General features: G+C 48.2%; 1 protein-coding gene across 1 annotated transcript; it reads right to left on the bottom strand.

The window, feature by feature from the left end:
• Positions 1-68: 68 nt before the first annotated feature.
• zdhhc15b (zinc finger DHHC-type palmitoyltransferase 15b) lies at positions 69-22,756 on the bottom strand. Its single transcript, XM_064955487.1, has 10 exons — positions 22,546-22,756; positions 22,015-22,041; positions 21,801-21,895; positions 19,196-19,316; positions 18,324-18,393; positions 15,474-15,594; positions 14,637-14,769; positions 13,672-13,798; positions 4,213-4,325; positions 69-955 (listed from the first exon to the last, which is right to left on the bottom strand). Exons 1-10 carry the CDS (start codon positions 22,661-22,663, stop codon positions 906-908), a joined length of 975 nt encoding a protein of 324 aa, XP_064811559.1. The 5' UTR covers positions 22,664-22,756; the 3' UTR covers positions 69-905.
• Positions 22,757-26,446: the final 3,690 nt, after the last annotated feature.

Raw genomic sequence — 26,446 nt, 5'->3', positions numbered from 1 at the left:
GTTACAGATAACATTTGATTTGGGCAGTGCAGCATCTTTACAATACAAAGGAACGACAGGTGCATGGCCCTAAGATGACAACAAATACATGTGGTTTTAATGGGCTTTCTCCATTCTGGGCCTTAAGGGCCCTGCATATGGAATAATGATAATACATTACATTTATAGAACTCTTTTCATTTAAAGATGTAAATCACAAAGCTATTTACATTAACAAAATACAGGCAAGAAATGAAAAGCTAGCTAGCAGCCTAGTACTATATAAGATACACAATAATACAGGACAGGTAGGGAGACAACAGAAGGAGACAGAGAGACAACAGAAGTAGAGAGACAACAGAAGTAGAGAGACAGAGAGACAACAGAAGTAGAGAGACAGAGACAACAGAAGTAGGGAGACAACAGAAGTAGGGAGACAGAAGTAGGGAGACAACAGAAGTAGGGAGACAGTGCTAGACATGGTCTTTCTCTTAAAACAATTGTGTACTGTGACATAATATTAATGGACTACTGTTCCCCTAACATTGTCTCCATGGTGAACTGTTCCCCTAACATTGTCTCCATGGTGAACTGTTCCCCTAACATTGTCTCCATGGTGAACTGTTCCCCTAACATTGTCTCCATGGTGAACTGAAAACTCTTCCTGATATTGAGAAGGTGACAGCTTTGGCTGCACGTTGAGGTCTTCCTGTGTCCGATGGTCCCACAGGGTCTGTCTGCCTCCACAGGGTCTGTCTGCCTCCACAGGGTCTGTCTGCCTCCACAGGGTCTGTCTGCCTCCACAGGGTCTGTCTGCCTCCACAGGGTCTGTCTGCCTCCACAGGGTCTGTCTGCCTCCACAGGGTCTGTCTGCCTCCACAGGGTACAACACCCACTGCACAGTTTATAAAGTCCATGAAGTGATCCTACTCCTCTTCGTCCATCTCTACGGTAACAGAGGGATCCCTGTCACCACCTGGAAAATACAGATTCACACAGGAACATTGAAATAAACAAAGTTCAACCCCCCCCCCCCCCCACACACACACACACACACACACACATGCAACAATTTCTAAGATTTGACTGAGTTACAGTCCATATGAGGAAATCAGTCAATTGAAATAAATGTATCAGGCCCTAATCTATGGATTTCACATGGCTGGGAATACAGGTATGCATCTGTTGGTCACAGAAACCTTTAAAAAGAGAATACAGGTATGGATCTGTTGGTCACAGAAACCTTTAAAAAGAGAATACAGGTATGGATCTGTTGGTCACAGAAACCTTTAAAAAGAGAATACAGGTATGGATCTGTTGGTCACAGAAACCTTTAAAAAGAGAATACAGGTATGGATCTGTTGGTCACAGAAACCTTTAAAAAGAGAATACAGGTATGGATCTGTTGGTCACAGATACCTTTAAAAAGAGAATACAGGTATGGATCTGTTGGTCACAGATACCTTTAAAAAGAGAATACAGGTATGGATCTGTTGGTCACAGATACCTTTAAAAAGAGAATACAGGTATGCATCTGTTGGTCACAGATACCTTTAAAAAGAGAATACAGGTATGGATCTGTTGGTCACAGATACCTTTAAAAAGAGAATACAGGTATGCATCTGTTGGTCACAGAAACCTTTAAAAAGAGAATACAGGTATGCATCTGTTGGTCACAGAAACCTTTAAAAAGAGAATACAGGTATGGATCTGTTGGTCACAGAAACCTTTAAAAAGAGAATACAGGTATGCATCTGTTGGTCACAGAGACCTTTAAAAAGAGAATACAGGTATGGATCTGTTGGTCACAGATACCTTTAAAAAGAGAATACAGGTATGGATCTGTTGGTCACAGATACCTTTAAAAAGAGAATACGGGTATGGATCTGTTGGTCACAGAAACCTTTAAAAAGAGAATACGGGTATGCATCTGTTGGTCACAGAAACCTTTAAAAAGAGAATACAGGTATGGATCTGTTGGTCACAGAAACCTTTAAAAAGAGAATGCAGGTATGGGCGTGGCTCAGAAAACCATCTGGTGACCACCTCATGCAGTGCCACATCTCCTTCACAGTGTTGATCAGGATCCCACTCTAATGGCTGTGAGAAGGAACTGGAACACGAGCATCCCAAACATGCTCAACGGGTGACGGGGCTGGTAAGTACGTAGGCCATGAATTTCAGCTTCCAGAAATTGTGTACGGATCCTTGCGACATGGAGAAATGCTCACTAACAGGGTTGTAAACAAATTTATGCGCAGAATTTTTGAGAAATAAGCTTGGTGTGTATGGAACATCTATTTGATTTCAGCTCCCGAAACATGGGACTAACACTTCACATGTTGCCTTTATATTCCTGTTCAGTGTGGCTTCCCCTGACTGACAGATTTCTGAACGATATAATACTGTCTATCACAGATTGAGGGTTGACAATTTCATTTAGTACACAGAACATCAATATAAAATGCCCACATGCAACAATCTCAACAACTTTACTGAGGTACAGTTCATACTAGGAAATCAGTCAATTGAAAAACTCATTAGGCCCTAATCTATGGATTTTACATGACTGGGCAGGGGTGCAGCCATGGCCTGGGAGGACATAGGCCCGCCCACTGGAGAGCCAGGCCCGCCCACTGGAGAGCCAGGCCCGCCCACTGGGGAGCCAGGCCCAGCCACTGGGGAGCCAGGCCCAGCCACTGGGGAGCCAGGCCCACCCAATGGGGAGCCAGGCCCAGCCACTGGGGAGCCAGACCTACTGGGGAGCCAGGCCCAGCCACTGGGGAGCCAGGCCCACCCACTGGGGAGCCAGACCTACTGGGGAGCCAGGCCCAGCCACTGGGGAGCCAGACCCAGCCACTGGAGAGCCAGGCCCAGCCACTGGGGAGCCAGGCACACCCAATGGGGAGCCAGGCCCAGCCACTGGGGAGCCAGGCCCAGCCATTGGGGAGCCAGACCTACTGGGGAGCCAGACCCAGCCATTGGGGAGCCAGACCTACTGGGGAGCCAGGCCCAGCCACTGGGGAGCCAGGCCCAGCCACTGGGGAGCCAGGCCCACCCAATGGGGAGCCAGGCCCAGCCACTGGGGAGCCAGACCTACTGGGGAGCCAGGCCCAGCCACTGGGGAGCCAGGCCCACCCACTGGGGAGCCAGACCTACTGGGGAGCCAGACCCAGCCACTGGAGAGCCAGGCCCAGCCACTGGGGAGCCAGGCACACCCAATGGGGAGCCAGGCCCAGCCACTGGGGAGCCAGACCCAGCCATTGGGGAGCCAGACCTACTGGGGAGCCAGACCCAGCCATTGGGGAGCCAGACCTACTGGGGAGCCAGGCCCAGCCATTGGGGAGCCAGACCTACTGGGGAGCCAGGCCCAGCCATTGGGGAGCCAGACCTACTGGGGAGCCAGGCCCAGCCATTGGGGAGCCAGACCTACTGGGGAGCCAGGCCCAGCCATTGGGGAGCCAGACCTACTGGGGAGCCAGACCCAGCCATTGGGGAGCCAGACCTACTGGGGAGCCAGGCCCAGCCACTGGGGAGCCAGGCCCAGCCACTGGGGAGCCAGGCCCAGCCACTGGGGAGCCAGGCCCAGCCACTGGGGAGCCAGGCCCAGCCACTGGGGAGCCAGGCCCGCCCACTGGGGAGCCAGGCCCAGCCACTGGGGAGCCAGGCCCAGCCACTGGGGAGCCAGGCCCAGCCACTGGGGAGCCAGGCCCACCCACTGGGGAGCCAGGCCCAGCCACTGGGGAGCCAGGCCCGCCCACTGGGGAGCCAGGCCCGCCCACTGGGGAGCCAGGCCCAGCCACTGGGGAGCCAGGCCCAGCCACTGGGGAGTTTCATCAGTTTCACCGCAGGTGAAGAAGCCGGATGTGGAGGTTCTGGGCTGGTGTGGTTACACGTGGTCTGCTGTTGTGAGGCCGGTTGGACGTACTGCCAAATCTCTAAAACAACTTTGGAGGCAGCTTATGGTAGAGAAATTAACATTAAATTCTCCGGCAACAGCTCTGGTGGACATTCCTGCAGTCAGCATGCCAATTGAACACGCTCTTTCAAAACTTGAGACATCTGTGTCATTGTGTTCTGACAAAATTGCACATTTGAGTGACCTTTTATTGTCCACAGCACAAGGTTGAACCACCATGCAACAACAGCAGTAAATTAGGGACACCACCACCACATCATATATTCTTCCCTGATAGATGTTCATCTAAGCATCGGTCCTATTGGTCTCCTTACTTATGTTGTCGTCCTCTGACTCCTCTTCCTCTTCCCATTTCTCCTCATTGGCTAATAGAGAGGTTGAGGATTCACTAAGGCTCTTCAGAGGGAAGTAGTGGCCATCTCCTTGGCTGGGAAACACAGAAACAGACAGGATGGGGTTAAATATCCATAGTCGGGGAAGTAGTGGCCATCTCCTTGGCTGGGAAACACAGAAACAGACAGGATGGGGTTAAATATCCATAGTCGGGGAAGTAGTGGCCATCTCCTTGGCTGGGAAACACAGACACAGACAGGATGGGGTTAAATATCCATAGTCGGGGAAGGAGAGGCCATCTCCTTGGCTGGGAAACACAGACACAGACAGGATGGGGTTAAATATCCATAGTCGGGGAAGGAGAGGCCATCTCCTTGGCTGGGAAACACAGAAACAGACAGGATAGGGTTAAATATCCATAGTCGGGGAAGTAGTGGCCATCTCCTTGGCTGGGAAACACAGAAACAGACAGGATGGGGTTAAATATCCATAGTCGGGGAAGTAGTGGCCATCTCCTTGGCTGGGAAACACAGAAACAGGCAGGATGGGGTTAAATATCCATAGTCGGGGAAGTAGTGGCCATCTCCTTGGCTGGGAAACACAGAAACAGGCAGGATGGGGTTAAATATCCATAGTCGGGGAAGTAGTGGCCATCTCCTTGGCTGGGAAACACAGAAACAGACAGGATGGGGTTAAATATCCATAGTCGGGGAAGTAGTGGCCATCTCCTTGGCTGGGAAACACAGAAACAGACAGGATGGGGTTAAATATCCATAGTCGGGGAAGTAGAGGCCATCTCCTTGGCTGGGAAACACAGAAACAGACAGGATGGGGTTAAATATCCATAGTCGGGGAAGGAGAGGCCATCTCCTTGGCTGGGCAACACAGAAACAGACAGGATGGGGTTAAATATCCATAGTCGGGGAAGGAGAGGCCATCTCCTTGGCTGGGAAACACAGAAACAGACAGGATGGGGTTAAATATCCATAGTCAGAAGTAGTGGCCATCTCCTTGGCTGGGAAACACAGAAACAGACAGGATGGGGTTAAATATCCATAGTCGGGGAAGTAGAGGCCATCTCCTTGGCTGGGAAACACAGAAACAGACAGGATGGGGTTAAATATCCATAGTCGGGGAAGGAGAGGCCATCTCCTTGGCTGGGAAACACAGAAACAGACAGGATGGGGTTAAATATCCATAGTCGGGGAAGTAGAGGCCATCTCCTTGGCTGGGAAACACAGAAACAGACAGGATGGGGTTAAATATCCATAGTCGGGGAAGTAGAGGCCATCTCCTTGGCTGGGAAACACAGAAACAGACAGGATGGGGTTAAATATCCATAGTCTGGGAAGTAGTGGCCATCTCCTTGGCTGGGAAACACAGAAACAGACAGGATGGGGTTAAATATCCATAGTCGGGGAAGTAGAGGCCATCTCCTTGGCTGGGAAACACAGAAACAGACAGGATGGGGTTAAATATCCATAGTCAGGGAAGTAGTGGCCATCTCCTTGGCTGGGAAACACAGAAACAGACAGGATGGGGTTAAATATCCATAGTCTGGGAAGTAGTGGCCATCTCCTTGGCTGGGAAACACAGAAACAGACAGGATGGGGTTAAATATCCATAGTCGGGGAAGTAGTGGCCATCTCCTTGGCTGGGAAACACAGAAACAGACAGGATGGGGTTAAATATCCATAGTCGGGGAAGTAGTGGCCATCTCCTTGGCTGGGAAACACAGAAACAGACAGGATGGGGTTAAATATCCATAGTCGGGGAAGTAGTGGCCATCTCCTTGGCTGGGAAACACAGAAACAGACAGGATGGGGTTAAATATCCATAGTCGGGGAAGTAGTGGCCATCTCCTTGGCTGGGAAACACAGAAACAGACAGGATGGGGTTAAATATCCATAGTCGGGGAAGTAGAGGCCATCTCCTTGGCTGGGAAACACAGAAACAGACAGGATGGGGTTAAATATCCATAGTCGGGGAAGGAGAGGCCATCTCCTTGGCTGGGCAACACAGAAACAGACAGGATGGGGTTAAATATCCATAGTCGGGGAAGGAGAGGCCATCTCCTTGGCTGGGAAACACAGAAACAGACAGGATGGGGTTAAATATCCATAGTTGGGGAAGTAGAGGCCATCTCCTTGGCTGGGAAACACAGAAACAGACAGGATGGGGTTAAATATCCATAGTCGGGGAAGTAGAGGCCATCTCCTTGGCTGGGAAACACAGAAACAGACAGGATGGGGTTAAATATCCATAGTCGGGGAAGGAGAGGCCATCTCCTTGGCTGGGAAACACAGAAACAGACAGGATGGGGTTAAATATCCATAGTCTGGGAAGTAGTGGCCATCTCCTTGGCTGGGAAACACAGAAACAGACAGGATGGGGTTAAATATCCATAGTCGGGGAAGTAGTGGCCATCTCCTTGGCTGGGAAACACAGAAACAGACAGGATGGGGTTAAATATCCATAGTCGGGGAAGTAGTGGCCATCTCCTTGGCTGGGAAACACAGAAACAGACAGGATGGGGTTAAATATCCATAGTCGGGGAAGTAGTGGCCATCTCCTTGGCTGGGAAACACAGAAACAGACAGGATGGGGTTAAATATCCATAGTCGGGGAAGTAGTGGCCATCTCCTTGGCTGGGAAACACAGAAACAGACAGGATGGGGTTAAATATCCATAGTCGGGGAAGTAGTGGCCATCTCCTTGGCTGGGAAACACAGAAACAGACAGGATGGGGTTAAATATCCATAGTCGGGGAAGTAGAGGCCATCTCCTTGGCTGGGAAACACAGAAACAGACAGGATGGGGTTAAATATCCATAGTCAGGGAAGTAGTGGCCATCTCCTTGGCTGGGAAACACAGAAACAGACAGGATGGGGTTAAATATCCATAGTCGGGGAAGGAGAGGCCATCTCCTTGGCTGGGAAACACAGAAACAGACAGGATGAGGTTAAATATCCATAGTCGGGGAAGTAGAGGCCATCTCCTTGGCTGGGAAACACAGAAACAGACAGGATGGGGTTAAATATCCATAGTCGGGGAAGTAGAGGCCATCTCCTTGGCTGGGAAACACAGAAACAGACAGGATGGGGTTAAATATCCATAGTCGGGGAAGTAGAGGCCATCTCCTTGGCTGGGAAACACAGAAACAGACAGGATGGGGTTAAATATCCATAGTTGGGGAAGTAGAGGCCATCTCCTTGGCTGGGAAACACAGAAACAGACAGGATGGGGTTAAATATCCATAGTCGGGAAGTAGAGGCCATCTCCTTGGCTGGGAAACACAGAAACAGACAGGATGGGGTTAAATATCCATAGTCGGGGAAGTAGTGGCCATCTCCTTGGCTGGGAAACACAGAAACAGACAGGATGGGGTTAAATATCCATAGTCTGGGAAGTAGAGGCCATCTCCTTGGCTGGGAAACACAGAAACAGACAGGATGGGGTTAAATATCCATAGTCGGGGAAGTAGTGGCCATCTCCTTGGCTGGGAAACACAGAAACAGACAGGATGGGGTTAAATATCCATAGTCGGGAAGTAGAGGCCATCTCCTTGGCTGGGAAACACAGAAACAGACAGGATGGGGTTAAATATCCATAGTCGGGGAAGTAGTGGCCATCTCCTTGGCTGGGAAACACAGAAACAGACAGGATGGGGTTAAATATCCATAGTCTGGGAAGTAGAGGCCATCTCCTTGGCTGAGAAACACAGAAACAGACAGGATGGGGTTAAATATCCATAGTCAGGGAAGTAGTGGCCATCTCCTTGGCTGAGAAACACAGAAACAGACAGGATGGGGTTAAATATCCATAGTCAGGGAAGTAGTGGCCATCTCCTTGGCTGGGAAACACAGAAACAGACAGGATGGGGTTAAATATCCATAGTCAGGGAAGTAGTGGCCATCTCCTTGGCTGGGAAACACAGAAACAGACAGGATGGGGTTAAATATCCATAGTCTGGGAAGTAGTGGCCATCTCCTTGGCTGGGAAACACAGAAACAGACAGGATGGGGTTAAATATCCATAGTCGGGGAAGTAGTGGCCATCTCCTTGGCTGGGAAACACAGAAACAGACAGGATGGGGTTAAATATCCATAGTCTGGGAAGTAGAGGCCATCTCCTTGGCTGGGAAACACAGAAACAGACAGGATGGGGTTAAATATCCATAGTCGGGGAAGTAGTGGCCATCTCCTTGGCTGAGAAACACAGAAACAGACAGGATGGGGTTAAATATCCATAGTCTGGGAAGTAGTGGCCATCTCCTTGGCTGGGAAACACAGAAACAGACAGGATGGGGTTAAATATCCATAGTCGGGGAAGTAGAGGCCATCTCCTTGGCTGGGAAACACAGAAACAGACAGGATGGGGTTAAATATCCATAGTCGGGGAAGGAGAGGCCATCTCCTTGGCTGGGCAACACAGAAACAGACAGGATGGGGTTAAATATCCATAGTCGGGGAAGTAGTGGCCATCTCCTTGGCTGGGAAACACAGAAACAGACAGGATGGGGTTAAATATCCATAGTCGGGGAAGTAGTGGCCATCTCCTTGGCTGAGAAACACAGAAACAGACAGGATGGGGTTAAATATCCATAACAGATGTTATTGGTCCATATTTAACAGATGTTATTGGTCTATATTTAACAGATGTTATTGGTCCATACACATATTTAACAGATGTTATTGGTCCATATTTAACAGATGTTATTGGTCCATACACATATTTAACAGATGCTATTGGTCCATATTTAGCAGATGTTATTAGTCCATATTTAACAGATGTTATTGGTCTATATTTAACAGATGTTATTGGTCCATACACATATTTAACAGATGTTATTGGTCCATATTTAACAGATGTTATTGGTCCATATTTAACAGATGTTATTGGTCCATACACATATTTAACAGATGTTATTGTTCCATATTTAACAGATGTTATTGGTCCATATTTAACAGATGTTATTGGTCCATATATAACAGATGTTACTGGTCCATATTTAACAGATGTTATTGGTCCATATTTAACAGATGTTATTGGTCCATATTTAACAGATGTTATTGGTCCATATATAACAGATGTTACTGGTCCATATTTAACAGATGTTATTGGTCCATATTTAACACATGTTATTGGTCCATACACATATTTAACAGATGTTATTGGTCCATATTTAACAGATGTTATTGGTCCATACACATATTTAACAAGATGTTATTGGTCACATATTTAACATATGTTATTGGTCTATACTCATATTTAGCAGATGTTATTGAGGTGTAGTGAAATTATTGTGTTTCTAGCTCTAACAGTGCAGTAATATCTAACAATTCACAACAATACACACAAATCTAAAAGTAAAAGAATAGAATGAAGAAAAACATGAATTTGAGGACGAGCAATGTTGGAGTGGCATTGACTAAAACACAGAATACAGGCCTTCCTGTGTCATCGGTGCTGAAGGAGGACAGGCAGTTTTCCCATCACCAGACCGTACCTCTGGAGAGCCCTGCGGTTGCTGGCAGTGCAGTTGCCGTACCAGGATGTAATTGTGCATCTGTAAAAGTTTGTGAGGATCTTAGGAGACAAGCCAAATTTCTTCAGCCTCTTGAGGTTGAAGAGGCGCTGTCGAGCCTTCATCACCACACTTTCTGTGTGGGTGGACCATTACAGGTTGTTAGTGATGTGTATGTCGAGGAACTTCAAGCTTTCCACCTTCTCCACTGCGGTTCTGTCGATGTGGATAGAGGCTCCCTCAGCTCCTTCCTGTTGTTGAGGATATTTCCCTGGCAGCACTCCACCAGGGCCCTCACCTCCTCCTGATTCAGACCTGGGACACTCCACCAGGGCCCTCACCTCCTCCTGATTTAGACCTGGGACACTCCACCAGGGCCCTCACCTCCTCCTGATTCAGACCTGGGACACTCACTCCGAGGGCCCTCACCTCCTCCTGATTTAGACCTGGGACACTCCGAGGGCCCTCACCTCCTCCTGATTCAGACCTGGGACACTCCGAGGGCCCTCACCTCCTCCTGATTTAGACCTGGGACACTCCGAGGGCCCTCACCTCCTCCTGATTTAGACCTGGGACACTCCGAGGGCCCTCACCTCCTCCTGATTTAGACCTGGGACACTCCGAGGGCCCTCACCTCCTCCTGATTTAGACCTGGGACACCCCCGAGGGCCCTCACCTCCTCCTGATTTAGACCTGGGACACTCCGAGGGCCCTCACCTCCTCCTGATTTAGACCTGGGACATTTAGACCTCCGAGGGCCCTCACCTCCTCCTGATTTAGACCTGGGACACTCCGAGGGCCCTCACCTCCTCCTGATTTAGACCTGGGACACTCCGAGGGCCCTCACCTCACCTCCTCCTGATTTAGACCTGGGACACTCCGAGGGCCCTCACCTCCTCCTGATTTAGACCTGGGACACTCCGAGGGCCCTCACCTCCTCCTGATTTAGACCTGGGACACTCCTCCTGATTTAGACCCTCACCTCCTCCTGATTTAGACCTGGGACAGGGCCCTCACCTCCTCCTGGGACACTCCGAGGGCCCTCACCTCCTCCTGATTTAGACCTGGGACACTCCGAGGGCCCTCACCTCCTCCTGATTTAGACCTGGGACACTCCGAGGGCCCTCACCTCCTCCTGATTTAGACCTGGGACACTCCGAGGGCCCTCACCTCCTCCCCTGGAGGGGCCGTTTCGTCGTTGATTTAGACCTAATCAAGTCTACCTACTGATTTAGACCTGTCATCTACAAACTTGATGATTGATTTGGACCTGGGACACTCCGAGGCCCTCACCTCCTCCTGATTTAGACCTGGGAACAGGGATTTAGACCTACAGGGGGGGACACTCCGAGGGCCCATCACTCTCCACAGACCTGGGACACTCCGAGGGCCCTCTCCTCCTGATTTAGGAACAGGGTTGGATTTAGACCTAAAGGGCCTAATTTAGACCTGGGACACTCCGGGGCCCTCACCTCCTCCTGATTTAGGAACAGGGTTGGATTTAAACCTAACACTCCGAGGGTCTCTCTCCTCCTGATTTAGACCTGGGACACTCCGGGTTCCTGATTTAGACCTATAAACCTAATTTAGACCTGACACTCCGGGTCTCTCTCTCCAGGAACAGGGTTGGATTTATAAACCTAAAGGAGGGTCTCTCTCTCCAGATTTAACAGGGACACTTGGGGTATATTTAACCTAACACTCCGAGGGCCTCTCTCTCCTGGAACAGGGTTGGAGTATAAACCTAACACTCCGAGGGCCCTCTCTCCTCCAGGAACAGGGTTGGAGACCTAAAGGGCCCTCACCTCCCTGATTTAGACCTGGGAGGGTCTCTCTCCCAGGAACAGGGTTGGATTATAAACCTAAACACTCCGAGGGTCTCTCTCTCCAGGAACAGGGTTTAGGGGAGTATAAACCTAACACTCCGAGGGCCCTCTCTCTCCAGACCTGAACAGGGTTGGAGATATAAACCTAATTTAGGACCTGGGACTCTCTCTCCAGACCTGAACAGGGTTGGATTATAAACCTAAACTCCGAGGGTCTCTCTCTCCTGAGGAACAGGGTTGGACCTGTATAAAACCTGGGACAGGAGGGCCCTCATCTCTCCAGGAACAGGGTTGGAGTCCTAAACCTAACACTCGAGGGTCTCTCACCTCTCCAGGAACAGGGTTGGATATAAAACCTACAGGAGGGCCCTACCTCTCCAGGAACAGGGTTGGATTTAGTGTAAGGGCCCTCACCTATTTAACCTGGATGGTATCCTCACCCTCTCCAGGAACAGGGTTGGATTTAGACCTGGGACCCCGAGGGCCCTCACCTCCTCCTGGGGACACTCCGAGGATTTAGCCCTCACCTCACACAGGGCCCTCCTGAAACCTCATCTCTGGGGCCCTCACTTTGAAACCAGTTCCACAGCGTGTTTTAATTGTTCCCCCTCCTGAATCAGGGACTGATTTAGACCTGGGACACCAGGTGATTTAGGTGACTCCCCCTCCTGAATCAGGGACTGATTTAGACCTGGGACACCAGGGGGTGACTCCCCTGATTTAACCTCAGGGGCCCTCACTGATTTAGACCTGGGACACCAGGGGGCCCTCACTCCTCCTCCTGGGAATCAGGGGCCCTCACTGATTTAGACCTGGGACACCAGGTGGGTGACTCCTCCTCTAATCAGGGACTGATTTAGACCTGGGACATCTAAAACTGATCATTGAGTTGGAGGTGACACGCAGTCATGGGTGAACAGGGAGTACAACAGAAAACAAGCAGTACTCTGGACCTCGTAGGAACAGTGTTGAATTAAACCTAAAGGAGGGTCTTGTCTAGGAACAGGATAGGATGTAAGGGTTGAGGGTCTAGGGGTTAAGGCCTAGGAGGTTAACAGGTCAGAGTTAGATGAAAGGTCTCTCTCTCCAGGAACAGGGTTAGGGAGGGTCTCACCTCCAGGAACAGGGTGCAGATAAACCTAAAGGAGGCAGGAACCAGAGTCTCTTAGGAACAGGGTTGTCTCCAAACACCTGCTGCAGGGTTCCTTCTGACCCCCACATTGAAAAACCGTTACGGTCTGGTCCTGTGGTGAAGACTGGAGCAGAGAACGCCTCTGGAGGAGAGGGGAGGAGGAACAGGGGGAGTATAAACCTAAAGGAGGGGAACAGGGTTGGAGTATAAACCTAACAGGAGGAGGGGGAGGAACAGGGTTGGAGTATAAACCTAAAGGAGGGTCTCTCTCTCCAGGAACAGGGGGAGAGTATAAAACCTACAGGAGGGTATCTCTCCAGGAACAGGGTTGGAGGTAAACCTAAAGGAGGGTCTCTCTCTCCAGGAACAGGGTTGGAGGGAGGGTATCTCTCCAGGAACAGGGTTGGAGTGTAAACCTAAAGGATGGTATCTCTCCAGGAACAGGGTTGGAGAGCCCTGGGGTAGGAGCCCTCAAACTCATCTCTGGACTTTGAAACCAGTTCCACAGCGTGTTTTAATTGTTCCCCTCTAATCAGGGACTGAATTAGACCTGGGACACCAGGTGGGTGACTCCCCTCTAATCAGGGACTGATTTAGACCTGGGACACCAGGTGGGTGACTCCCCCAATCAGGGACTGATTTAGACCTGGGACACCAGGGGGGGACTGATTTAGACCTGGGACACCAGGTGGGGACTCCCCTCTAATCAGGGACTGGGGGAGGTGGGCGAGGGACTGATTTAGACCTGGGACACCAGGTGGGCGACTCCCCCTCTAATCAGGGACTGATTTAGACCTGGGACATTAATGATCAGGTAGAACAGAAAACAAGCAGTACTCTGGACCTCGGGGTCAGTGTTGAATTACCCTTGTCTAGAGGATAGGATGTAGGGTTGAGGGTCTAGGGGTTAAGGCCTAGGGAAAGGGGTTAGATGAGGTAGAGGTTAGGGTCTCACCTGGTGCAGAGAGGCAGGAACCAGAGTCTCTTATTGTCTCCAAACACCTGCTGCAGGTTCCTCCTGACCCCCACATTGAAACCGTTACGGTCTGGTCCTGTGGTGAAGACTGGAGCAGAGAACGCCTCTGGAGGAGAGGAGAGAGGGGGGAGGGAGGGGGAGGGGAGGGAGGGAGGGGGGAGGGGAGGGGGGGGGGGGGAGGGGAGGGAGGGGAGGGAGGAGGGGGGGAGGGGGAGGGGGGGAGGGGGAGGGAGGGGGAGGGAGGGAGGGGAGGAGGGGGAGGGGAGGAGGGGAGGGAGGGAGGGAGGGAGGGGGAGGGGAGGAGGGGAGGGAGGGAGGGGGGAGGGAGGGGGAGGGGAGGGGGAGGGGGAGGGAGGGGAGGGGAGGGGGGAGGGGAGGGGGGGAGGGGGGGAGGAGGGAGAGGGGGAGGGAGGGGGAGGGAGGAGAGGGGGGGGAGGAGAGGGGGGGAGGGAGGGAGGGGGAGGGAGAGAGGGGGAGGGGGAGGGGGGGGAGAGGGGAGGGGGGGAGGGAGAGGAGGAGGGGGGGAGGGAGGGGGGGGGGGAGAGGGAGGGGGAGGGGAGGGAGGGGGAGGGGAGGGGGGGAGGGGAGGGAGAGGGAGGGGGAGGAGAGGGAGGGGAGGAGGGGGGGGGAGGGAGGGAGGGGGAGGGGAGGGGGAGGGAGGGGAGGGGAGGGGAGGGGGAGGGGGGGGGAGGAGGGAGGGAGGAGAGGGAGGGGGGGAGGGAGGGGAGGGGGGGGGGGGGGGAGGGAGGGGGGGTAGAGGGAGGGGGAGGAGAGGGAGGGGAGGAGAGGGAGGGGGAGGAGAGGGAGTCGGAGGAGGGGGGGGAGTCAGAGAAGGAAAGAGGAATAGATTTTAGTGGCTGTGTTTCTCCATGAAATTGAAGACCTACATTGCTAATGCAGCGGAGCAGCTCTTATTGCCTCAAAATGGCAGCTGTGTGTATTACCTAGTGTGGACCGGTTCTGGACGACCAGCCAGCAGTGGTAACCCAACAGGAACATGAGACTGACCAAGAACATCAAAGCCACAAACATCAGGAAGAGAACGTGGAACTTAGCAGGTCCATTTGGCAGGTCCCCCTGTAGGAGAACACACACAACACGGAGAACGACAACTGTGTAGGAGAACCTCTGCCGTTCCACAACAAACAATGTGCCTTGTGCTGAGTCAGCTTACATGAATATGTTACCATGGTTACACCAGCAGTAGGTCATGTGATCTGACTGTTGACACAGCTTACGTCAATATGTTACCATGGTTACACCAGCAGTAGGTCATGTGATCTGACTGTTGACACAGCTTACATCAATATGTTACCATGGTTACACCAGCAGTAGGTCATGTGATCTGACTGTTGCCACAGCTTACATCAATATGTTACCATGGTTACACCAGCAGTAGGTCATGTGATCTGACTGTTGCCACAGCTTACATCAATATGTTACCATGGTTACACCAGCAGTAGGTCATGTGATCTGACTGTTGCCACAGCTTACGTCAATGTTACTATGGTTACACCAGCAGTAGGTCATGTGATCTGACTGTTGCCACAGCTTACGTCAATATGTTACTATGGTTACACCAGCAGTAGGTCATGTGATCTGACAAGCTCTGGAATGCAGTGGACAGGAGTGTATGATAAATGACTAAGGCGGTGGGAAATGGCGCCCTGTTCTCTGTGCTTCACTGTGGGCCCTGGACAGAGGCAGGTACTCTATAGGGAATAGGGGAGCATTTGAGATGCAGACTAAGCTGGGATTGTAAAACATCCATCACCACTCACCACCCAGAAGTTGATGAAGAATCTGAAGACTGAGGCAGAGATGAACACACAGTAGACCATGGAGTAGGACAGGAAGAGGAGGAAGAACTTGTAGTTGGAGAACCCCACACAGTTATTCACCCTGGAGAGAGAGAGAGAGAGACAGTTATTCACCCTGGAGAGAGAGAGAGAGACAGTTATTCACCCTGGAGAGAGAGAGAGACAGTTATTCACCCTGGAGAGAGAGAGAGACAGTTATTCACCCTGGAGAGAGAGAGATTCACCCTGGAGAGAGAGAGAGACAGTTATTCACCCTGGAGAGAGAGAGAGAGAGAGACAGTTATTCACCCTGGAGAGAGAGAGAGAGACAGCTATTCACCCTGGAGAGAGAGAGAGAGAGAGACAGCTATTCACCCTGGAGAGAGAGAGAGAGACAGCTATTCACCCTGGAGAGAGAGAGAGAGACAGCTATTCACCCTGGAGAGAGAGAGAGACAGCTATTCACCCTGGAGAGAGAGAGAGACAGTTATTCACCCTGGAGAGAGAGAGAGACAGTTATTCACCCTGAGAGAGAGAGAGAGACAGTTATTCACCCTGGAGAGAGAGAGAGAGACAGTTATTCACCCTGGAGAGAGAGAGAGACAGTTATTCACCCTGGAGAGAGAGAGAGAGACAGTTATTCACCCTGGAGAGAGAGAGAGAGACAGTTATTCACCCTGGAGAGAGAGAGAGACAGTTATACACCCTGGAGAGAGAGAGAGACAGTTATACACCCTGGAGAGAGAGAGAGAGACAGTTATTCACCCTGGAGAGAGAGAACCCTGGAGAGAGACAGTTATTCACCCTGGAGAGAGAGAAAGAGAGACAGCTATTCACCCTGGAGAGAGAGAGACAGCTATTCACCCTGGAGAGAGAGAGACAGTTATTCACCCTGGAGAGAGAGAGAGACAGTTATTCACCCTGGAGAGAGAGAGAGAGACAGTTATTCACCCTGGAGAGAGAGAGAGACAGAGATATTAAACCACCCACCACGACAGAAGAGGACAGACCATTATTCACCCTGGACAGACCATATTAAACCACCCACCACGAGACCATATTAAACCACCCACCACGGACAGACCATATTAAACCACCCACCACGGACAGACCATATTAAACCACCATACGGACAGACCATATTAAACCACCCACCACGGACAGACCATATTAAACCACCCACCACGGACAGACCATATTAAACCACCCACCACGGACAGACCATATTAAACCACCCACCACGGACAGACCATATTAAACCACCCACCACGGACAGACCATATTAAACCACCCACCACGGACAGACCATATTAAACCACCCACCACGGACAGACCATATTAAACCACCCACCACGGACAGACCATATTAAACCACCCACCACGGACAGACCATATTAAACCACCCACCACGGACAGACCATATTAAACCACCCACCACGGACAGACCATATTAAACCACCCACCACGGACAGACCATATTAAACCACCCACCACGGACAGACCATATTAAACCACCCCATATTAAACCACGGACAGACCATATTAAACCACCCACCACGGACAGACCATATTAAACCACCCACCACGGACAGACCATATTAAACCACCCACCACGGACAGACCATATTAAACCACCCACCACGGACAGACCATATTAAACCACCCACCACGGACAGACCATATTAAACCACCCACCACGGACAGACCATATTAAACCACCCACCACGGACAGACCATATTAAACCACCCACCACGGACAGACCATATTAAACCACCCACCACGGACAGACCATATCCATCTTCAGAACCATATTAAACCTGCAACAGACAACACATGTTACTGGACAGACCATTAAACCAAACAACTACCATTAGAAAATGTAAACCACCCACCACGAAATATTAAACAGGACATTCAAGCAACATAAAACCACCCACCACGGTGTATTAAACAACAGACCATTTTTTTCTTTACCACCCACCACGAAACTGTCAAGAGATTAATTTTGGGACAGACCATTCACATGTCTGACAGACCATATAAACAACAGCAGTAAAACAGGTCAGATTTCACCCACCACGTGTATACACAGCCCATTTATCAATCAGGCCCATATTAAACAAGGAAAGAAGATTCCACCCAGTAGCTGGCCAAAGTGTTTAGTCATCATCATTAACAGGTCAGATTTCAGTGTATACACAGCCCATTTATCAATCAGGCCCCAGGGGAAAGAAAATTCTATTTTGTAGCTGGACAACAAAAGCAGGTCAAGTCATCATCATTAACAGGTCAGATTTCAGTGTATACACAGCCCATTTATCAATCAGGCCCCAGGGGAAAGAAGATTCTAGTAGCTGGCCAAAGTGTTTAGTCATCATCATTAACAGGTCAGATTTCAGTGTATACACAGCCCATTTATCAATCAGGCCCCAGGGGAAAGAGGATTCTAGTAGCTGGACAAAGTGTTTAGTCATCATCATTAACAGGACAGGTATTGTTCTCCAGGTGTACAAGAGACACTAATGCTGTCCAATCAGATCATTGTTATCTGTACACAGACAGGGAGACGGGTATGGGTCTGTGTGTATAATGACAGCAGGGAGACGGGTATGGGTCTGTGTGTATAATGACAGCAGGGAGACGGGTATGGGTCTGTGTGTATAATGACAGCAGGGAGACGGGTATGGGTCTGTGTGTATAATGACAGCAGGGAGACGGGTATGGGTCTGTGTGTATAATGACAGCAGGGAGACGGGTATGGGTCTGTGTGTATAATGACAGCAGGGAGACGGGTATGGGTCTGTGTGTATAATGACAGCAGGGAGACTTACGTTTCACATACAGAGCAATGGTGACTACGGTCAGGCTTCAGCACCTGGCACCGGTCACAGAACCTGATAGCTGAGGGGAGTCAGAGACAGAGAGAGAATGAGAGACAGAGAGAGAGAGAGAGAGAGAGAGAATGAGAGAAATGAGAGAGAGAGATACAGAGAGAGATACAGAGAGAATGAGATACAGAGAGAAATACAGAGAGAATGAGAGAGAGATACAGAGAGAGAGAGAGAGAGAATGAGATACAGAGAGAATGAGATACAGAGAGAATGAAATACAGAGAGAGAGAGAGATTAAATACAGAGAGAGAGAGAGAGAATGAGATACAGAGAGAATGAAATACAGAGAGAGAGACAGAAATAAAGAGAGAGAGAGAGAGAGAATGAAATACAGAGAGAATGAAATACAGAGAGAATGAGATACAGAGAGAATGAGATGAAATACAGAGAGAGAATGAGATGAGATACAGAGAGAGAGAGAGAGAGAGAATGAATACAGAGATACAGAGAGAGAGATTATTATTATCTACCTTACTTGCTTTGGCAATGTTAACACATGTTACCCATGCCAATAAAGCCCCTTGAATTGAATTGAATTGAGAGAGAGAGAATGAGATACAGAGAGAATGAGATACAGAGAGAGAGATACAGAGAGAGACACACACAGACAGAGAGAGACAGAGGTCATATGATCCTTCCTTATCCTCCAGACACTAACTGATCGGTACAGTCAGCTGCATGTTGTAAATGTTTGATAGGAGGTTTACTAACAGGCTTGTCTGCGTCCCAAATGGAACCATGTTCTCTGTATAGTGAACTACAAAGGGAAGAGGGAGCCATTTGGGTTGCTGCTTTAGATATGAGTGGGTCACCTCCAGACGTAGCTCTAGTGAAGATGGGGAGACTCTTAGCGATGTCCACCAGAATCTGTTTCTGAGCATCAGGCCTCTCCTCCCTCTCATAACGGTCCTTATCGGAGTACGACAGCTGGAACTGGAACCAACAACCACGTTATAATGCTCTACTAATATGAGCCTTGATGAAGCATGTGTTGTCAAATCTGTGAATGTATTGTAATGTTTTAAACATTTTATAAAACTGCGTTAATTTTGATGGATCCCAGGAACAGTAGCTGCTGCCTTGGCAGGAACTAATGGGGATCCACAATAAACCCCAGGAAGAGTAGCTTCTGCCTTGGCAAACTAATGGGGATCCATAATAAACCCCAGGAAGAGTAGCTGCTGCCTTGGCAGGAACTAATGGGGATCCATAATAAACCCCAGGAAGAGTAGCTGCTGCCTTGGCAACACTAATGGGGATCCATAATAAATCCCCAGGAAGAGTAGCTGCTGCCTTGGCAGGAACTAATGGGGATCCATAATAAACCCCAGGAAGAGTAGCTGCTGACTTGGCAGGAACTAATGGGGATCCATAATAAACCCCAGGAAGAGTAGCTGCTGCCTTGGCAGGAACAGAAACTAATGGGGATCCCTAATAAACCCCAGGAAGAGTAGCTTCTGCCTTGGGGATCCAACACTAATGGGGATCCATAATAAACCCCAGGAAGAGTAGCTGCTGCCTTGGCAGGAACTAATGGGGACCCATAATAATGGGGACCCCAGGAAGAGTAGCTGCTGCCTTGGCAGGAACTAATGGGGATCCATAATAAACCCCAGGAAGAGTAGCTGCTGACTTGATAGGAACTACTGGGGATCCATAATAAACCCCAGGAAGAGTAGCTGCTGCCTTGGCAGGAACTAATGGGGATCCATAATAAACCCAAATAAATACACAGGCTTTGAATCATCTTCTGATTATAACAGCAACATTCTATGGCTGTTATAGACAACATTATATTCAGAAGCTTCCGGCAACATAAAAAGTGACGAGTCAACAGGGATCATGCTGTATGAGGCTACTTGTCATAGGCTACACATGTATACAGCCTTCTGCACACAGGCAGTTTGAGGTAACCCAGATCCACTTTGTTTTGCATATCCGATTAAAATCTATACCTTTTCCTGCAGTCTGAACAGCCAAAAAGCACATGGAATCGAAGATTTAAAGCCTAATTTCAAACCACCTTTGTAGGTGGTTTGAAATCAGATACAAATCTGATTCCTGGCCATGCGTCAAATCTGATGTTGCCCTCAAGGTGGTTTTTAGACTTTTTGGGCATATCTTATTGCTTGCTACTCTGCTTTTTGATAAGAGGTTTAGCTCCCGTATTTTTGGCCACCTTACCATTTTGTTTAATTACAAGATATATTTGTTTAATTTTGTTCAACAAAGAGACACCAACCTCATATCTGAAGTGTTTACTAGTTAGTTGACTAGCCTTCCAGTAAAGAATAAAGAAGGACTTGTTTTCCATTGAATGTGCCCCCTCCTGTTGACTGTTAAAAATGGTTCTTCACCAACATCTTCTTCAGAGTTGTAACCAAATAATGTCTCATTATTTATTTTACAGATTTAATCTTATGTTTTGAGAAAGTAGATCAGTTTAATACTAACATATAAATGAGTATGAATAATTTAGGTAAATTGCATATTAAATGTGTGGTCTGTCGCGCATTTGAATTTGACAATTTACAGCGTGTCCCACAAAATGCGTAAATATATATAACATTTTTGAAAACTCTCAAAACCTAACTTACATAAACTGCAATGAAAATCGGTGGTCAGCTAGCTAGAAGGCTGTCCTTTAGTGGCAAAATGTACCGTTATTTTCCAGTCCATTTAAAATGTTGAGCTCGAGGTGATTTAATCCTCCAACCGCTAGTGTCCTAAATTAGGGGGTGTCCAATGTTGGGGGGAAATTAGCTAGCTAGCGAGTTGACTATTGTGTCGAGCCAAAAAAGGACTTGTTTTGAAAGTTGGATCATCTTATCCTTTGAGGCATTAAAAGTGATCCCACACTATGATTTTGAACATTCAAAGCAACTGGGAAATTTCCATGGGGCGGCAGTGTAGCCTAGTGGGTTAGAGCATTGGACTAGTGACCGAAAGGTTGCAAGTTCAAATCCCCGAGCTGACAAGGTACAAAATCTGTCGTTCTGCCCCTGAACAGGCAGTTAACACACTGTTCCTAGGTCGTCATTGAAAATAGGGATCATGCATGTTCTTAACTGACTTGCCTAGTAAAATAAAGGTAAAAAAAATAAATTGTTGTAACCTTAGCTCGTTACATAACTTCTGAGTGATAGGATGCAGGCCCACGAGCACCACTGCACACACGCCAGTCGTTACTTAGCATAGCCCAGTCAGCAAATGACTGTTTTCTGAACACATAAATCTGATTTGGTCACTTTGTAACTTTCTGTCTGAACAGTCAGTATTCCAAAACAGATATGGGAGAAAAAAAAACTAATTGAAGCATTAAGGCCTGCAGTGTGAACAAGACAAGTCTTGATGATGTCTTGCTTGGCCATGTAGACCGACTCCAGACGGGACAAACCACCAACAATGAACTCCTACCTTCTTGCAGGGTGTGGCAGGAGGAGTGAAGATGGCCTTCCAATAGGTCCAGGAGAACATCACAAAACACACATGGAACACCAGTAGGTAGGCCACTGGAAACACAGACAGATACAACACTTAGGAAACCATCAAGCTGATATCCAAGTGTCTACAAGGTGTCAGATGACTATTCTGACCATTGATTAGGCCTATGTGTTAAAAAAAAACTCACCCTTCTCCAATGTGTTGCTGATAGTGACTGTGAAGAGCACACATTGGACAATTCTGAATTATTGACATGCAAACAGCTGTACAGCAGTACTCCAACAGATATTTGGTAGCTGAAGCTGCTAACACTCGGGTTGTGAAGACAGCAAAACAACATGTTACAGTCTGACGGTGATTACTTCACACCTGTACTTACAGTAGCTCACTGACCTACTGTGTCTTATCACAACTTAGTTAGCTACATTCCGTAACGTTAATGGCCTTTAAATATATAGCTAGCTATTTATTTCCTAGATATGGTAGGTCAATGTAAGAACAGTATAATTCGTTCACAAATGGAATTAGAAACAACAACAAAAAAAACAGTACAATATGGTCACTAGTTAGATTAATAAAGACAATTATCACGAAAAAAAACGCTTCCTGGTTAGCATGATGCTAGGTTTGGCTAGCAGGTTTAAAGAGCTGTTCGTGTTAGCTAGCTAGCATCGCCGACAAAAACAAAACAGACAACAGTCATAATCCCTATACTTACATATACATAGTTCAAACACATAGGCGTAGTAGGACCACAGCACCACGGAGGTGATTATGAGGACAGGTATCCAGGAAAACACCCGGGCACAGCATCTCAGACCTCGGGAAAGAGCCATTGTCCATCTCCGACCAAACTGGCTCCACAATCATATTCTCAGCACTCCGCTCCATTCAAGTCCGCTCCACCCCAATGAACTGCACTCCATTCCACTCTGCTCTACTCCACTCCACTGCTTCTTTCTTCCTTCCTTCCTCCTCCTCCTCCTCCTCCTCCTTCTTCTTCTTCTATGGAAACGTGGTGGTCCGCAAAAAATCGTTTAAATGCATTCCCCACCCACTATGCTTGAATGTATGATCAATCATTAGCTGCCCAATTCTGTACTACCATGAAAATAACATTCTTAACCAAATAAATCCCTAACTTCTACCTCCCCCAAAACCCATTCAACTGTATCTATACCATTCCTAAACAGTCCCTTAGGATTGTTCAGCATGTCAACAGTAACATCTGTTACCCCCAATATCTCTTCTGCCGTCTCCACAATAACCTTCAACCAGGCATTTCTGGTTTCCACGACCCGAGTCGTATTGATAACCTTACCAATAACAGCTATGAAGTCAACTTTATTCATTATCAAAGGGTCCTTTGACGCCACACATTCATGAGCACCAGATTTCTGAACAGGCCTTGAAACCATGCCAGGACCAGCAGAAACACCAGCCCTGACAGTAGGTCCACTTACTACAGGAGCAGCCATCTAAGATCCATCAGTGTGACAGTAGTTCTACCAATCTGTTTTACAGGCTCTGCGTATGATACATCATGACGGATCCTGTATCTCTGAGCCTCTTTTGCCTCTCTCTGAACCTGGCATCCACCAAATGCTGCTCTGTGTTCCCTACAATTACAACACTCAAGAGAGGAGAGGAGTCATCGTTCACCATAATCATGTTCCCCTCCACACTTGGCTCATCTTTTCTTTCCTTTACGCTGAGCAGCTACATATCTCATTCTTTTGTATTTAAAACACAGCAGTGTACATGGGACAAATTCTCAAACAGTGAATCTAAGGATTCTTATGTGTACTTTCCCAGCAAGACTTTCTCCAACCTCATCATCACTGAAAAGCTTTCACTTCTTCGACCCTCTTTTCAACTGATCAACCTTTTGGCCTCAATCCCTCTGCCTGCCTTCACATTGTCTTTAATGTCATCTGTGGACATAGATATTGGGACACCAGTGATGACTCCTCTTCACCTAGCATAATCCCTAGGGACATGACTTTTCATCTTCTTCCCATTAAGCTTTTCCATTTTCAGAATCTTCTCTTGCTGAGCCTGGCTACGACACAATATTAACAATCTACCATTTCCAATTAACCAAGCTAATTTCACGTCACCTACTTCTTTATCTACTGCGTTAGTTTGTTGGGTAGAGTGTAAATGAGGCCCTGTGGTCTCATCAAACACACTCTCACCACTTTCCACTCCAACACATCACTACTCCTGCTTCCTACCTTGGTCCTCTTTATGCTTTCTTTACTAGACGCTCCACTGTTTTCTATATCATGATCTCTCTTCTTCCTACGTCTTTCCACTACCCACCATCCCGGCCCTTGACCCCTTGACCCCTTGACTCCTCCCACTCCATACCATCAGGACTGACACCCATATTGTTCACATTCCAGTACAGCTGTTTCTTCACCAACCTTTTCTCCATTTCGTTCATATCGTCCACACTACTCGCCTTCATTTCCCATTCCCCGAACTATGGGTCAACTCTACACGCTACACCAATCAAGGAACCTCATGAAAACAACATCCACAACTCGACCTCCCACGGGACAAGTCTTGCCCTTCCATCTGCCCAGCAGCCACAGCCTCTTCTTCTTAGAGGGGTTAAATGCGGAAGACACATTTCTATGTGCAACTTTCTTTTCATGTTTTGTAGAATCTAAAGCTGTTAAATGTAACGGGAACAAGTAGTATTACTAAAATAACCTATCATTTCAAACCCGACGTCCCGAGTCGTTACTTTGAAGATAGTTATTCTATACTTACCTAACTCACTAGTTTTGACAAAATTAAAAAGAGCCCTGCTAACTTCTAATAGACCCTCCCCCATCCCCCTCACCAGACATCACCGGCAACAACGTCGCTACAAACCCACCATCGCTGGACCTGACTGGACTGGCAAAAAGTGCTCTTCACTGACGAGTCGCGGTAATGTCTCACCAGGGGTGATGGTCGGATTCGTGTTATCGTCGAAGGAATGAGCGTTACACCGAGGCCTGTACTCTGGAGCGGGATCGATTTGGGGGTGAAGGGTCCGTCGTGGTCTGAGGCGGTGTGTCACAGCATTATCAGAATGAGTTTGTTGTCATTGCAGGCAATCTCAACACTGTGCGTTACAGGGAAGACATCCTCCTCCCTCATGTGGTACCCTTCCTGCAGGCTCATCCTGACATGACCCTCCAGCATGACAATGCCACCAGCCATACTGCTCGTTCTGTGATTTCCTGCAAGACAGGAATGTCAGTGTTCTGCCATGGCCAGCAAAGAGCCCGGATCTCAATCCCATTGAGCACATCTGGGACCTGTTGGATCGGAGGGTGAGGTCTAGAGCCATTCCCCCCAGAAATGTCTGTGAACTTCCAGTTGACTTGGTGGAAGAGTGGGGTAACATCTCACAGCAAGAACGGGCAAATCTGGTGCAGTCCATGTGGAGGAGATGCACTGCAGTACTTAATGCAGCTGGTGGCCACACCAGATACTGACTGTTCTTTTGATTCCTACCCCCCCTTTGTTCAGGGACACATTATTACATTTTTGTTAGTCACATGTCTGTGGAACTTGTTCAGTTTATGTCTCAGTTGTTGAATCTTGCTGTGTTCATACAAATATTTACACATGTTAAGTTTTCTGAAAATAAATGCAGTTGACAGTGAAAGGACGTTTCTTTTTTCGCTGAGTTTACATATCTGCACATCAAATTCAGGAACGTAAATGCCTGCTCCTGTGAGCCCACTATTTGGGTCATTGGATTCATCTGTGAAAAGCGGTAAAAAAAACATATAAACTTCTACCAATGTAATTGTCAACCAGTTTCCCTTTCTCACTGACTTCTAACCAATCTTTCCTTTTCTCTACCAAGGTTAGATCAACAACAGGATCTGGGAGTAACCATGGAGGAGCATCCCCTATCACCACAGAAGAGCCAGCCTCCAAATCCCTCAAACCACTCTCATCAGCAAGCTTTACAACTGTCCAACCAAAACCATTACCTTGTCTACTAGTCATCAGTCATCTAGAACAGTAGCAGTGGGTTGCTCAACCGGACACAGCTTTTCAACCCAATAAGCTAATGACGTTTTTACAAAGGCATCTCACCTGTCTCCACATAGAGATGTTAATTGAAATGCACCAATACAAAAAAATCTATATGCTGGATTCTGCTTCTGAAGTACACTGATCAGAACTCTATAAATATCCATCAACGATTGTTTGTCAGCACCCCATTCATAACCAGAGACCGAGCGCATAAGATTCACCACCTTCTTACATTTTGTTTCAACATTTATGACATTATCTTTCCATGTATATCACTCATTGAACCATAGACCCAAATATTTATACTTAGAAACCCTCCCCATAGGCTGTCCATACAGAAACAACTGTATAATATATACATATATATATTTAACCAGGTAGGCCAGGATAAAGCGACCTGGCCAAGATAAAGCCAAGATAAAGCAAAGCAGTGCGACAAAAACACAGATTTACACATTTACAAACGTACAGTCAATAACACAATAGAAAAATCTATGTACAGTGCAAATGTAGAAGAGTAGGGAGGTAAGGCAATAAATAAGCCATAGAGGTGAAATTATTACAATTTA

This window comes from Oncorhynchus masou, chromosome 32 (genome assembly GCF_036934945.1).
Source record: "Oncorhynchus masou masou isolate Uvic2021 chromosome 32, UVic_Omas_1.1, whole genome shotgun sequence".
In the NCBI taxonomy this organism is placed as follows: Eukaryota; Metazoa; Chordata; class Actinopteri; order Salmoniformes; family Salmonidae; genus Oncorhynchus; species Oncorhynchus masou.
This window is presented reverse-complemented; position numbering and strand designations above follow the sequence as displayed.

Coding starts and splice junctions, on each gene's coding strand:
- zdhhc15b (XM_064955487.1), bottom strand. CDS start 22,663: ATGGCTCTTTCCCGAGGTCTGAGATGCTGTGCCCGGGTGTTTTCCTGG. Junction 22,042..22,545: donor TGTGTTTGAACTATGTATAT/GTAAGTATAGGG, acceptor TGCTCTTCACAG/TCACTATCAGCAACACATTG. Junction 18,394..19,195: donor CACTAGAGCTACGTCTGGAG/GTGACCCACTCA, acceptor GACTCCCCTCAG/CTATCAGGTTCTGTGACCGG.